Source organism: Lissotriton vulgaris, chromosome 5, assembly GCF_964263255.1.
Source record: "Lissotriton vulgaris chromosome 5, aLisVul1.2, whole genome shotgun sequence".
In the NCBI taxonomy this organism is placed as follows: Eukaryota; Metazoa; Chordata; class Amphibia; order Caudata; family Salamandridae; genus Lissotriton; species Lissotriton vulgaris.
Genome location: NC_141693.1, coordinates 258247936 through 258263536, shown reverse-complemented (window position 1 = coordinate 258263536; position 15601 = coordinate 258247936). Strand labels below are relative to the sequence as shown.

At 43.8% G+C, this 15601-nt stretch overlaps 1 protein-coding gene across 1 annotated transcript in view; it reads right to left on the bottom strand.

The window, feature by feature from the left end:
• Positions 1-15601, bottom strand: part of EXOSC10 (exosome component 10) — a 289910-nt gene that overhangs the window by 218354 nt on the left and 55955 nt on the right. The window contains exons 2-5 of the mRNA XM_086921318.1: positions 10348-10484; positions 4138-4261; positions 3748-3852; positions 3108-3273 (exon numbers count right to left, since the gene is read on the bottom strand). Of these exons, the coding sequence (XP_086777444.1) occupies positions 3108-3273; positions 3748-3852; positions 4138-4261; positions 10348-10484 (532 nt within the window). The remainder of the gene's footprint in view (positions 1-3107; positions 3274-3747; positions 3853-4137; positions 4262-10347; positions 10485-15601) is intronic.

Genomic DNA, 15601 nt, shown 5'->3' with positions numbered 1-15601 from the left:
CGACGACATCTTCATCGCTGGTCTGGTTACTCCAGACTGGCCCTTGCTCCCCTCCAACAGAGGAGCGCCCCGGACCCTCCTGGTCCACTCCAGACGCCATTTTGAGTCCACCGCGTGGGCTTGCATTTGCCAAGACTTGTTGCCCCAATCCTGGGTCCAGCGACGTCGACAGCAGATACCTTCATGGGACAGCTCGCACCTCCATCCTGGTCGCCGACAACGCCTCCTGGTCCGAGAGACTGCAGAGCCCAGCGTCGCCCACTCACCTGGTCGAGGTGACTTCGTCCGGTGCCACCCTGGTGCCCATCTAATCACTGGCTAGTTATTCAGAACTTGGTCCCCTCTGCTTACAGGTATCTTCCATCTTCGATCCAGGCTTGGATCCCTCCGAATCTCTTCACTGGTCGCCTGCCAGCAACAACTTCTTTCAGGCTCCATAGACTGCAACGAGGATTCCCGACGTCTTTCCAGACCTATGCAGCCGCAGCCCCTAGGCTATGTAAACTCAGCATTTCGATGCTCCAGCACAGCCTCACTATTCAAGGGTCCAGATCCTTTTTCGTTTCAGCTCTACCTAGTCGGATTCGTCCGATAACACTAACTTTACGAAATCTAGCATCCATAGACTTTGTCCCGCGTGAGAGTGCACACTCTGCACCCGATCTCCCTAGGCCCTCCTGCTAGTAATCTGAAGGTTCAGTAGTCCAGTCCTAGCGATCCTAAAGTCTATTAGAGTAGTACTTACCTGCTAGTAATTTCGCATTCCACTTTTAGAGTATATGGTTTTGTATTGTGCTTAGCGCCCTGTCCTCATAAAGAGTCCAGGGCTGTTGTGTTCTAAATAAATACACTTTATTTTCATAACAACTTGTGTGGTGTCCTTTCACTTGGTGTTCAAGGGGTATATGTGATGGTATAACAGCTGGCTTAACACGCCCTCTAGATTTTAGCCTAAAGACTGCTCTTGTCCATGCTACTAGGATAGCTGGTCTATCAGGTTGACTTACAACCAATTATCAATAAGAGTTGTTTGGACTGATACATAGTGATCACTAGAATAGTGAGCACTGCATATCAGGCCAACTTCTCACAAAGGGTATGGTAGTTTAATTAAAATTTACCAAACAGGGGTGTCTATAGATCTTAGTACTATTACCAAACACAAAGACCCATGTAATTTCATTAAGTATAGTTAAAGGCGGATTCATGAGAGGACAAGGAAAAGTGGATAAGAAAAACAAGGGATAAGAAAGGAAACAAGAGTATCTCCAAATCCAAGGTCAAAAACATGAAATATAGCTAAACTGTTGAAACTTTTTTTTAAAAATCATCATACTAGCATACTAGCTAGAAAATGATCAGAAAGACCGAAACGTTACTGTCACTTACGTGGTGGTAAGAACATGATTGGTTTCCATTAATATTGTCTACATCTCACAACATTTAATGTATTAATTTGTGTGTGTTTACCTCAGTCCCTACTAGTAGTGAATTCATTAGGAGTAGGGGTCCCCGTTTTTTCCATAACAGGCAATCTTCTGACCCAAAACAACTTGACCAAGTGCAAAAAACGAGGGCCAAACCTCACTATTCAACTAGTCCGGAAGCTTCTCATTACACCACCAAATAACTTGGAATACCTCCTGCAACAAAATGAAGCACGACAAGAAATCCACGTATACTTTTCTGAGCCTACCCTTAAATTATTAGACATTCTGAATTGCTCAAGTCAGTTCACCTATCCATGTCTAAATATGGAGATGGGCACAATCTACTTTCCACAGCCTGCAGTGAGGAAGATCCAGACTCCAGGGACCCTGCTGGCACAACATCAAAGCTTATTTGTCGGTCAGGCTGCTCTCTTACATCAGCTCTCCACAATGGATTCTCAAACAGCACAGGCACAAGAGGCACAAGAGGTCCCACACTGCATATGCTACACAACACAAAAAAATGCAGAATTCCATGTACACTTATGCTGTTAAAGCAAACTTTCTCTTGCACCACATTTTCAACTGGCAGCATAATATTGTTCAAAAAAGGGTTGCCAGAGTGCACACCAGTTACTTCTTTTTATCAACTGTTATCCTTTTTGGGTTTGTTCGCGTGCTAGCCCGATATCGTGGTCTGCCCTAAGCCACTTGTATTGTGAACAACAAATAGAAAAGGGGGCGACATCTACCACATCTCCGGACGTACTGTGATAATATTTACCAATGATACGGCAAGTTAATCCAGGTGTGCTCAAAATGTATTCAGTTCATCAAAAGTTTTATTCACGATTTCCAAAGTTCATCCGTCGTCACATAAGAGACATCTTACACTGGTCACTATAACCTTAAACGCTGCTAAAATGCCAACAGGCCTTGATCGGTAGCTGGTAGTGTGCGTAAGCAATCCTCATTAGTTCATCCTTGTAACCCAATGCATTTCGAGCCTAAATATGGTCCTTAGTCAGGGGTATTCTACAATTTAAGAAACAATGTTTAAATGACAAACATTTTAAATCATTTGCCCCTGTTCATTCATGTTCAAAATGGTGCAAGTCTATGCCACATAACTCATCCTGTCATTAACGTTTTACCACTAATCGTGGCAAAAAACGCCACCTCTAAGTTGATGCCCGAATGCACCTCCCTCATATCTCTCACTTGTATGGTGCCTTTAAATCCCAAATATTAGTTATCATAAGTATACATACGAGCCTTCTCCGCTCTAATTAATACCAGAGCCATGTCTAATCCACCCAAGTAGTTACCTTCAAAATAAGCTTCCAATCACTTCACAAGCGGTTCGCATACCAAGTTCTATCTGCAATCTGTATTTAAAGCACCTGAAGTCTTATGTGACGACGGATGAACTTTGGAAATCGTGAATGAAACTTTTGATGAACTGAATAAACTTTGAACAAACCTGGATTAACTTGCTGTATCATTGGTATGTATTAATCGCAGTGCGTCCGGAGAAGGGGTGAGATGCCGCCCCATTTTCTATTTGTTGAGCATAATATTGTTAGCAGCAACAAATGGGAAAACACAACATTAAGTAGTTTGCAGATTGCAGCCTGTTAGGATGAAATTGGCACAAAGTTCTAATGTCAAATTTACCTGCAGGGAGGGGCTTCTGGGCATTTGGCTTAATGAAAAGTTTGGGCATGAAAGGAGTGTTGGAGTTGTCAACTTTTTCTTTGAACTTGAGCTGAGGCCTTAGTATGTTCTTGGCATGAAGCAGGCGAAAAGTGGCAGACTTTGTGCGTTTTTTGTATTCTCCCCCCTAAGGGAAAAATAGGAACATTGTTACAGTTATATAATACATAGAATATTAGATCCCCACAGCTTACACACCGGGTTCCAATACTCAGCATGTAAGCCATTTAACACATTTAATACAACCAATCTGGATGCTCCGAGATAGGAAAGCCCATTTATTAAACTTTGCAACAAAAGGTAAAGCTGATCCTCTAGAAGACCTAGAATCACATTGGAAGCAAACAGCATGGCATAGCTACTGCCGTCAAGGTTTTCCATGTAGCCATCATCCACTTCATTTGCACTTGTACACATACTACCCACCCGCTCACCCTACAGAGCCAAAGGACCACAGCAGGTGGTAAAGAAGGGTAACTTATCAAAATAATGTGGAGCTTTATGATGTAAGGAGCACCAGTTGAAATACACAATTCCATATATATCCATACCCTTCGCGAAACTTCATGTGCAGTAAGACTGCCGTTTGTAGTATTCTTACCTTCCTATTCCAGCTAGATACAATGGTTTTTGGAGCCTGGAGGCCTTCAGGGAGAATGGGCTCTTGGTTCTTAACAACTCCTGAAGCTTCATCCAGTAGAATACCCTGGCAAATGTACAAGTTGTTGGACAGTAAGATATTTTGCTATAAAGGAAGGGCTAGTGTAACTAGGAGTCTTGTACAGTGAGCTGCATCAAAGTTAATATTTAAAACTGGGAAACATTTCCATACAGTCTCTTTTTCATGTGGGAGACCTGCAGGCCACAGAAGAGGTCTAAGCAGCTTTAACCACTATAACACACAGACCTACCTCCTGTATTAGAGCGGTCTATTGTATTTGTTGTCAGGAGCAGAACAGGAGATCAGTCAGCAAGTGAAGGGTATACTCACCACTCTTTCAAGTATGGCATCATTGGCATCAACCAGCAGGTCAAACTTGTCCTCTAACTCTGTGACTTTACTCCGATCCTTGATGTTACTGCGACAGCCATGAAACTGCATCACCTTGCTCATACTGTGTGCAGAAGAAAACAAGCATTTACAATGCAATGGTCTCGGCATTATTAAAGGTAGAGCTATTGGCATTGCTCATGACATTTTTTTTTTGTTTTTTTTTTAAATCATTAATAAATGGCATTGTCATTTACATTGCCAATAGCTTAATCGTTTGCATATGCGAGACCTATTGCATTAGCACCCACACACAGGGGGCAGGGGCAGGAGAGCAAGCACAACGAACGAGGGGGCAGGGTAGCAAGCACAGCGAAGGGGTAGGGGAGCAGGCACAGTGAGGGGGCAGTGGCAGGAGAGCAAGCCCAAGCAACAAGGGGGCAGGAGAGCAAGCACAATGAACGAGGGGGCCGGGGCAGGAGAGCAAGCACAAGCAACTAACATCCATTGACAAAGCCAATAGTCCTGGTTTATTTAGGTGTAATGTTACATGTTGTATTATATATCTGGATGCAATGACAAAATACCAGTCAGGCAGCACACTATAATAAGCACAGATTGTTAGCTTATGTGGTTTTTAAGCCACACCCTTAATTACATCGGCAACCCTCTTTGCGAGCCTTCCCCCCAAAACACACACGGTTTTTTCATCCCACTTAAAGCCCTGAATGGCTCCCTATCAACTCGAGACGATGCAGGGTAAGTTCGGAACCTTCTCTAGGTGGTATGCTAATATGTATGTAATGTGACCAGTGACCACGCTGTAATCTCCCAGTAAAACCTGAAAGTAAATAAAGCTCCAAAGTAGAAATCCCCGTGGCGTGGCTCCTACAACGTGTTTGTGCTCGCGAGCTCCAGTTCCTGACGCCCACTAGCCATCACTGGCATCTCATGGGTGAGCCAACAAGGCTTAGTGAACCGTAAACTCTTGAGGGCGATTGGAATGCGTAATTTTAAACCCTTTAAGCTGTGATTTACACTGCAAGTCAACTACCCTGAGGCATAGACTGATCACCTACGAAAGAAACATTAACTCTGACAGTCTGATAGTGAGGAAGAACGGCCACTAGGTAAAACCCTCTGCACAATAAATGTAAACCAGTATTGCTTTTGCTGAGCACAGGTCACTAATGGGCAAGCGAACAGACATGTTTTAAATGAGCGTGTGGGCCCCATCTTTGTGTGCGCGTAGCAGGCAAGCATTGCAACAGACACATTCTGAAGGAGTGCAATGCCCTAGATCCCTGGTGCGGACATCAGGACGCTCAAAGAGCCTCTGCCTCGTCACTGGAGCCCTTATAGGCAGACAGGGCTCGTCAACCTGTCTCCACTGCCCGTACCCCTGAGCTGACGGACTCTCTGAGAGCCACGGCTCTATCTCTAGCGCTGCCATAAACCGGGCGCTGCCCGGCCCAGTGTCCCTAATGCCAGTGAAACTCTCCTCTCACCGCTGCAGTAGGATAATAACAAGCATTTGCAATGCAGTAGGTCTCACATTTGCAAGAGATTAAGCCATTAGCATTGTAAATGACAATGCCTTTTATGTATGTGCTGGTTTTAAAAACAGATAAATAAAAGGCATTGTCATTTACAATGCCAATAGCTCAAACTCTGGCAAATGCGAGACCTATTGCATTACAAATGCTAATTATAACTAGTGAGCACTGGCGGGTCTTCTTGGTACATGATGGGTAAAACACTGTGCCTTGGGTGGTTAGCAGATTAGCTTCCTTCTTGAAGAATGGCGAGTGTCTATGGCATTATGTAATTGCACTATGAGCCGAGTTTAGATGCTTCTATCAGGCTGAAATAGGCATTGAATGGTAGCCTTCAAGTGATTCATGCTGAGAGGGCTTTACTGGGCTGGTAGGAGAATCTTAGTGGAATGGCTGAGCTGAAGAGTTCTGGAGCCCCTGCCGGGGTTTACTTTCACTCTAACTGAACTTCCGAAATAAAATAAACAAAAACATGAACACTGTGAGGACAATCAGTCATCTTAACTCAAACATAGCCAGAATATCTTCAATATGTCATAGATAGGCAACCAGTATAGCACGGATAGCAAGAATGTTGCTACGAATGCCACCTTAGATCATGAAATGCCACAGACAACAAATACATTGCCATCAAAACCAACAATACGTAAAGGATGGACACAATGCTCACCTCATACCCATGGACAAAACACCCACCCACAAACGTCAACCAGGGAGACAACAACAGCGCACACAGTTTCTCTCAAGCGCATCAGTTGATCTGTGGATTCCTACAACAGCCATCTGCTCTATGGTGGGCAAGCTCCCTGAACCTGTGCCTCTCCAGGTGAGGAGCTACAGACAACCAGATTAGAAATAAGGCTAGGACCAGGAACCTAACCTTCTCCTGCATATACCAGGTTTAACAATCTCAGCTTCGATCAGAGAGGAAGCGAATTTGCATCTGTACACAAACAGCACCCTATAGCTCACATGCTGTACTCCCCTGGGTATGTTAACTATGGATTTCATTTCCGCCTCTTGAATCTTCCCTGTGGGCGCGCAGGTTGGGCCATGCCTAACGCCACTTGTGTACCAGCCACAACTGATTATAAAAATACTGAAAACCACTGCAATCTGTGATTTCACAAGCTAGCTAAATAATTGATATAAGAAAAAGACACTTCGGCAAAGCCAACAGTTCTCAGTTTTATATAATGAAGCACTTGCTGTGAGAAATAACACCGATTCTGTAGAAGAGGTAAGGACCAATGCATCTTATTTTCAATATGAAAATGTCTATAAAGACAAGAGATTAAAATAGCACGTTGTATTGCTTTTAGTCTTCAGAATATGGAGCTGTGCTCAATGGTAGTCAAAATCATCAGTAATGGAACCTTTTTAACCATTTGGTTAATATAACATGTTCAATCATTGCTGTCAGGAGGCATTTATCCGACGTCCATAGCAAATCAGAAGTGATAATATGATTTTGATTTCTTGACAAAGCTAACAACTGCGTCCACAGTGCAGTATTTCTTAAGGCAAATACACTGCAAAAGGCATGGTTTCTCGGATGAGAAGGTCGAGCGAGAGAAGGAGGAGACACGAGTTACTGGCAATGTATGCTCATAGAAAAAAACCAGGTCTGTCGCGGCCGGTCCTGCAGGAAGGGGCACGGCGCATGCGTAAACCCGAAACCTTCCATGGGGCACGGCGCATGCGCAAGCAGCTAGCAGCTCAGCTTCCGAGGAGGACAGCACCTGGCCACTGCGAGCGCGTTCTCGCGCGCGTGGCCGGCGCAAATCGCCTTGCGCGCGGCCAGTGCTGTCCTCCTCGGAAGCTGAGCCGCTAACAATAGATCTCTGGCGAGAGCGAGCTTCGCTCGCTTCTAGCCGAGACCTAAAAAACAGATCAAGCCGAGTTTAAATAACAGAAGACTATTAATTAGCACCACCACCAAGAAAAGGGATACTACTTTTAAAAAAAGCAGTCCTGAAACGGCCATGTCCTCAGTTAGTTCAGATGAAGGAACAAAAAATGATTTCTGATGACACTCACTGAAGATCAAAGACAATTACATAAAATACTCTGCAATCAGAAGACTACTATGGTAGACTTCCAAGAACTAAGTGGCTCAAAAAGCATTTCACAAAAGAACCCTGCATGCAATACCTGCCATGTCTATGAGACTCTTTGTATCATCACAAAACTCAACAGAACAGATGGAAATGAAAAGGCATGGCACTGAAAAGCAGAACAGCTGATTTTTTTCGATGCAAATGTTTCCAATTGATTGTAGACATCCAAGCCTTAACCTCACCCATAAGCCCAATATTGAACCGTGGATACCCCCACCCAACTTCCATATGCTTCCTTTATTTATTTATTTTATTTTGAAAGTTTTATATAGCGCGAACAAGATCTTCGCAGATATCAGAGCGCTTTACAGAGGAGGGGAGCATGTATACGCAGATACATCAATCATGTTAAAGGTACATTGAAGTGATAACATAAAACAATCAGTAAGTCAATTTCAAAGTCGAAATAAAAATACAAAGGGTTCGACAAGTAGTACAGACGAGTATCAAGTCTTTGTAGTTTTTCCCCAGTAGTGGTTCAAGTGTATTTAGCCATGAGGATCGCTTTTACTTCTTTCTTGAAAAGTATGGTAGAGGTGATGAGCCTGGTTTCAGGGGGGAGCGAGTTCCAAATCCTGGGAGCCATTCCTGAGAAGGAGCGTTTATAGGTTTTTTCCTTGCGGAATCTTTTAGGCTTTAGCAAAAGATTATTTGTACCTCTAGTGTTTCTGGAGCCTCCAGAAATCGTCAGCTTCTGAGCGAGGTATCTAGGTGAGCTCAGGTGGACAGCCTTGTGTGTCAGACAAGCGATTTTCAGGTGTATTCTGGCTTCAAACGGCAGCCAATTCAGGGATTTGAAGTCAGGGGAAATGTGTGAGTGTTTTTTTGATCCAGTGATAAGTCTCGCTGCGGCGTTTAGAGAGGCTCTGATGGGTGCAGTAGTGGCTAGGGGGAGACCGCAGAGGGCGGTGCTGCCGTATTCTATTCGAGGTATGACTAGAGATTGTACCGCAGTTTGGAAGTCTTTGGTTGGAAGGAAAGGTTTAAGTTTCCTAAGGGTGTTGATTTGGTAGTTCGCTCCCTTAGTTGCTTTGTTGATGTGTTCCTGCATGCTGAGATTGGTGTCAAGTGTTATGCCCAAAGATTTCGCTGAGTCCACGATGGTGGGTTGGACATTGAGTGCCGTTAGGTCTTTAAGCCACATTTGTGCGGTAGTGCTCTTCGCGGGTGGTGAGATCAGAAGGAACTCTGTTTTAAGGGCATTGAGTTTGAGATGATTAGCGGCCAACCACGATTGGGTGCTTCTGATCGTTGAGTTCAAGAGCGTGATGTCTTTGGGTGATTGTAGTTTGAGATAGAGTTGGGTGTCGTCAGCATACATGTGGAAGTGTACATTGGATTCTTGCAGCAAGGTGGTGAGAGGTTCCATAACTAGGTTGAACAAAGTTGGGGATAGGGAGGATCCTTGTGGTACGCCTAGTGATACAGGTCTTGGTGCGGACATCAAGTTGTTGCTCTTGAATTTCTGCGACCTGTTATGCAGAAAGGACGTGAACCATTTGAGCACAGTTCCAGATAGGCCCATTCTTGTGTTTAGTAGTTCGAGTAAGGTCTCATGTTTGACGGTGTCAAATGCAGAGGAGAGATCAAGGAGGATGAGGAGGCAAGTATCGTTATGATCTAGGATTTGGAGGGCGTCGTCGATTATGTGAGTCATAGCAGTTTCAGTACTGTGATTTGCTCGGAAGCCTGATTGATGAGAGTTGAGGAGATCAAACTGAGAAATGTGTTTAGTTAATTGTATTTGTGCGCATTTTTCCAGCAGTTTGGCAAGAGTCGGAATGTTGGTAATGGGACGGTAGTTGTTTAGGTCAGAGGGGTCGGCTGTAGGTTTCTTTAGCAAAGGTGTGACTTGACCAACTTTGAGGGAGTCGGGAATGATCCCTTGTTGAAGTGAGCTGTTAATGATTTTGGTCCAGAGTGGAAGTCCAGAGTTATAATAATATATATATTTTAAAATATTTGAAAAGCAGTACCATTCAAAAGAAGTGTCTTGATCTTATTCCTCTTGCCTACCGGATTTGAATAAGTTTTATATTTTACTCATGAGTTGTAAAACAAAGTATCTATTAGTAAATCAACATTTCATGGCTCTAAAGAGTAAGAAAATAATGTTTAGTTCGGACAAGAGACATTTTTGCACCTTAGCTATTGGGTGAGCTAAATTCATATTCTCTCAGAGGTAAGCGTACCATGGAATTCAGGATATAGTTAAAAAAAAAAAAAAATCGAAAACTGTTGAGAATATAACCCACAAGTGAGATAACAGCACTGGCCAATATCAAAGGATTGAAGTAATGTTTGTTTTTATCAAAACCATAGGTACCTCTCGTATGCCGAACACTAACGCAGTCCTTTCTAAATTTCTCCCAACAATAGACAAAACCCAAAGGAATTCTTGATGTATATGAAAATAGGACAGGGATGTCTGCCTTTGTGTTTCTAAGAAGCAATTGTGATTTGTATTCTGTCCAGTGTATAGCAACATGCCCTACCCACTAGAGAATTTCACTACGATCCACTTCAATACCTACCAGTGAAGCAGGCGATCTCCTTGTGTTTCGCAGAATGCCCGGAAGCCAGGAAAGCTGAGATAGAAATCATACTCATCGCCACACTGTGGAATCCCACTAGAAGCTTTTGTTGCAGCCACCACCGTGCCAAGAGCATACTGTGAAGACAAGACATGAAGATGGAGGGAATGACTAAGGACATCCGTACTTCTGACTCAATTTACACAACCGTTTAATTTAGCAGAGGTAAGGTTTACCCATGTTACCAGTTACTTTTTTTTAAAATTCTCGTGTTGCCTATTTAATAGCATGGAGTATATTCAGGATTGTGATGGAGGTGTTTTTGTCTTAGAAAAGATTAAGGGAAATTCCAGAGAGTCCACACATTTCTGAGAAATGCACATAGTGCACAGAGAGTAAAGGCAAGATCCATATTTACTAGAGACACAAGTTTTGAAAACTCTATAAATATAAATGATACCACTCAACAACTTAATAAAGTGAACATCTGAGGGACTGGGCAGTGACAGTACATGTCAAAACACACAGCAAATGTGTACTGAATTTACTTATAATTAAAAGGTCTCACAAAAAGAATGTGATATAGCAGCAGCAAGCGAAGCTCTTTGGTGTGAGATAGTGCTTCATTAATTGATGTCCTGGAAGAACGACAATTTAGGCTACAGTTGGGCGTCAGATGGACTACACTATTTGCAAATAGATCATCTTGGTTCATTGCGAATACACACCAAAGGGATCCCTGGAACCTTTTCAACATGTAGCTTGCCAGCCCAGCTTGTCAAAGTAGCTGGGAATGTCACAGAGGATTGCTGTTTTGATGTAAAAGCTGTTGATCTTCCCACTCTAGGTAGTATGCATTCTAGGAGCAGAACACTATGGACCTTTACATATAAAGAGACAGGATTACATTTGGCAAGAGTTTCCCAAATGTTCACGTGTTTTTATCAGCCTACCCAAGTTTCAAAACATAGAACGATGCTCGGTCAAATAACAGGACCTAGGTATCTACATATGGTACACTGGTCTAGAAAAGGTCTCCTAGACACAATTACAAGAGAGAGCATTACAGTGGGCTGGCCATCGTACACCAGGTGAGTAAGGGAATATAAGAACAAGCATTTACAATGCAATGGTTTCGCCTTTGTTAAAGTTTGAGCTTTTGGTATTGCTTTTGACAAATGGTCTTTTCTAACTTCTTTGAATTATGTGTAAAACGTTGATGTGTTTTACTTTACACAGAAATATGGATTGCATTTATAATGCAATTAGTTGCAGATGCACAGTGAATTAGAATACACGTTATTTCATAAAGCATGTTAGCATGTTAGTGAAGCCAGGAGTGTGAGAGAATACAGGAGAGAGAGGGCAAGAAGGAGAGAGTGTAAGATAACGAGAGAGGGCAAGAGGAAGAGAGATGGAGAATGAGTGCAAGAGAAGAAGTGATAGATATAGAAGTTAAGGAGAGCAGGAGTAAGAAGGAAGAAGGAAGAGAGGTCAAAAGGAAGCGAGGGCAGGAGAGAGAGGGAGGGCAGGAAGGAGAAGGATGGCTAGAGGAGGAGAGGACAGGAAGGAGAGAAAAGAAGAGAGAGATGGAGGGCAAGAAGGTGAAATAGAGCAGAAGAGAGGTGGAAAGGGAGGGCAGGAGGGAGTAAGAAGGCAGAAAAGAGGGATGGTAGAAGAGAGCAAGAAGGAGGGCAGAGGGAATAGAGTGAGAGAAGGCAGAAGGGATAGGGGGACAGGAAAGAAGAGGAGAGCAGGAAGGAGGGCAGAAGCGAGAGAGTGTGTAAAGAAAAGCTAAGGAGTGCAGGATAGAGAGTGAGGAGAAAATGGGGAGGTAGATGGAGAGTGAAGAGAATAAAGGGTGAGGGAATGAGATGTCATATTATATTTTGAAAGTTTTATATAGCGCGAACAAGATCTTTGCAGATATCAGAGCGCTTTACAAAGAGAGAGTACATGAGGGAGCATAGTCAAACAGGTAAGTCAGTAAAACTAACAGTACAAATAGGTGGGGTCAAAGCTAATCATGTAAAGCAACAATACAAGTAATACAAATAAGCAAAGGGGTCGAACAAGTAGTACAGATCTGTGCAGAGTTTTAAGAGACCGAAATAATAGTTAAGGTGTATTTAGCCAGGAGGATAGCTTTTACTTCTTTCTTAAAAAGTATAGTGGAGGAGATGAGCCTGGTTTCAGGAGGGAGCGAGTTCCAGATCCTGGGTGCCATTCCTGAGAAGGAGCGTTTATAAGTTTTTTCCTTCCGAAATCTTCGAGGCTTCAGCAGAAGATTGTTTGTGCCTCTAGTGCTTCTAGAGCGCCAGAGATTGTCAGCTTCTGAGTGAGGTAGCCGGGTGAGTTCAGGTGTACCGCCTTGTGTGTCATGCAGGCGATTTTCAGGTGTATTCTGTCTTCAAAAGGCAGCCAGTTCAGGGCTTTCAGGTCAGGGGAAATATGAGAGTGCTTTTTTGACCCCGTGATGAGTCTCGCTGCAGCGTTTAGGGAAGCTCTTAGGGGTGCGGTAGTGGTAAGGAGAAGACCGCAGAGGGCGATATTGCCACTCACTTCCGATCTGGAAACACTAGGGTTAAAACAACGGGTCAATGCCCCCACCCACTTAGCCGGCCACATTTTGGATCCCATATTTTCCAATTTAGAAGGCCTACAAATAACTAATATCTTACCCCTGCCATGGACCGACCATCATGAAATTTTTGCTACAATAACCATTAATACAACTTGCGATAGGACTGCTACTCCCACTTCCCAAAAGGCCTTTAAAGATTGGAAAAATATCAATCTGGACGAACTAAGGTTAAAACTGGATCACACTCGCCCAGTGCTGTCCGCTGAACCCAACTCAGCACTACTTCAATTTCACACCTGGCTGGGTCTGGCCACGAATCAATCAACCCCTACCAGCGAGCAAAGCAACATATAAGGAATCTCTGGCACTCTACAAAGCCATGATCACTAAGGCGAAAAAAGAATATTACACTGACCAAATCCAAAAAGCCAAAAATTCCAGTGGACGATTGTATCAAATCACAAAATCACTGTCAGGCAATTCCCCGGATCTCACTCCCTCCCCGTCGCAAGTCTTATGTGACTCCCTAGCCTCCTTTTTCTTTACTAAAGTTGACGACATTTACCAGGCATTCTCGGCAAAAGCACTCCCTAGGACAGTTAATCCCTCCACTCCACCTCCAGCCAACACGTTCCCTAGCTTTCAACCAGTCACAACGGACCAAATAAAAATCATAGTGTCCACTATCAAATCAGGATCGGCTTTGGACCCTTGCCCACTCTCAGTGCTCCTGCCGGTAATGGACTCCATCATCCCATTACTCACCCAACTCTGCAACTCCACACTACTTGCAGGCACTTATCCAGACCCCCTAAAAAACACCCTACTAAAACCCCTGTTAAAAAAACCTTCCCTGGATAAAAATGAGCTAAAAAACTACCGGCCCATTGCGAGTCTCCCGTTCGTGGCTAAGGTGATCGAAAAAGCCATGAACACTCAGATCTCCGAATTCATCGAAAAACACCATCTCCTGGATGACACGCAATTTGGTTTCCGGAAATACCATGGGACAGAGACAGCCTTGATTAAGGCTGCCGATGATATCAGGGATCAGGGGGGAACAGCCATCCTGGTAATGTTGGATTTATCAGCGGCCTTCGACACGGTCGACCATACCATCTTGGCCGACCGGGTCGAGGGATTCGGAATCTGCCACTCTGCAAAAGACCTAATTGCTTCCTTCCTAGCCAAAAGAACGCAGGCTGTCATCTTAGGATCCTTTCAAATCGGCACAACTTTCATCTCCCTGTGGAGTTCCTCAAGGCTCATCCCTTAGTCCGACACTTTTTAACATTTATGTGTCGGACCTTGCTAATCTCATCAAAGCACACGGGATGAGCCTAACCTCCTATGCCGACGATACCCAGTTGGTATTGGCAATCAAAGGTGACGGAGATCAAGTGGCAGAAAAATTTAAGAAGGGACTTGTAGACATAGGAGAATGGATGGCCACCAACTACCTCAAATTAAACTCAGAAAAAACTGAGGTGGTCATATTTGGACCTCTTCTCCCAGCCTGGCCATCAAGCTGGTGGCCAGATGCCTTCGGCACCCCTCCCACCCCCACCGCCAAAGTAAGGAACCTAGGAATCATCTTCAATGAAGGTCTTAACTTCATGGATCATGCCAATAAAACAGTTTCCACAGCACATCTAAAGCTGAAGATGATCAGAAAAAGTCGTCCTTTTCTCCCGGAGTCAGCCATCAAAACATTGGTCACTTCCCTAGTACTTTCAGCTCTGGATTATTGTAACGGCCTCTTCCTTAACGCTCAATCCAGAGTAATAACCAAACTACAAACTATCCAGAATGCAGCAGCACGCCTGCTTTCTGGTAAAACAAAATACGAATCAATATCAAGAAGCATAAAAGATTACCACTGGCTCACTATTCGAAACAGAATCCACTTCAAGTCCCTTTGTATCGTGTTCAAAGCGCTCAATAACCAAGGACCTCACTTTCTGAAAGATCAGCTGCAACCGTACAAACCTAGCAGAATGTTACGTTCAGCTACCCTCAGCCAATTGGTCATTCCTCGTACAAAGACGGTATCTTGGGGTGATCGACGCTTCCTGGTGGCAGCCCCGAAGCTCTGGAACACTCTGCCCCTAAACATCAGGCAGAGCCCCTCCCTCCTTCACTTCCGCAAGCTCTTAAAAACTATGCTATTCGATCAATGATTGCTCCTGCCCCACGTTTCTCATCACAAATAACTGGTTTTATTAGCGCCAAGACGCCCGAGGGTATACGCTGCGCTTTAGAAATATCAAAAACAAACAAATAAATAAATAAATATTCTATTCGAGGGATGACTAGTGCTTGTACTGCGGTTTGGAAGTCTTTGGCTGGGAGGAAGGGTTTAAGTTTCCTCAAGGTATTGATTTGGAAGTTCGCTCCCTTAGTTGCCTTGCTAATATGTTGCTGCATGTTGAGATTGGTGTCAAGTGTTATGCCTAAAGATTTTGCTGAGTCCACAATGGTGGGTTGGACATTGAGTGCGGTTAGGTGTTTAAGCCAAATTTGAGTGGTAGAGATCTTCGCTGGAGGTGAGATCAGAAGGAACTCTGTTTTCAGAGCATTAAGTTTGAGATGATTATCGGCAAGCCAGGATTGTGTGCTTCTGATCGTTGAGTTCAGGAGCAAAATGTCTTTGGGGGATTGTAGTTTGAG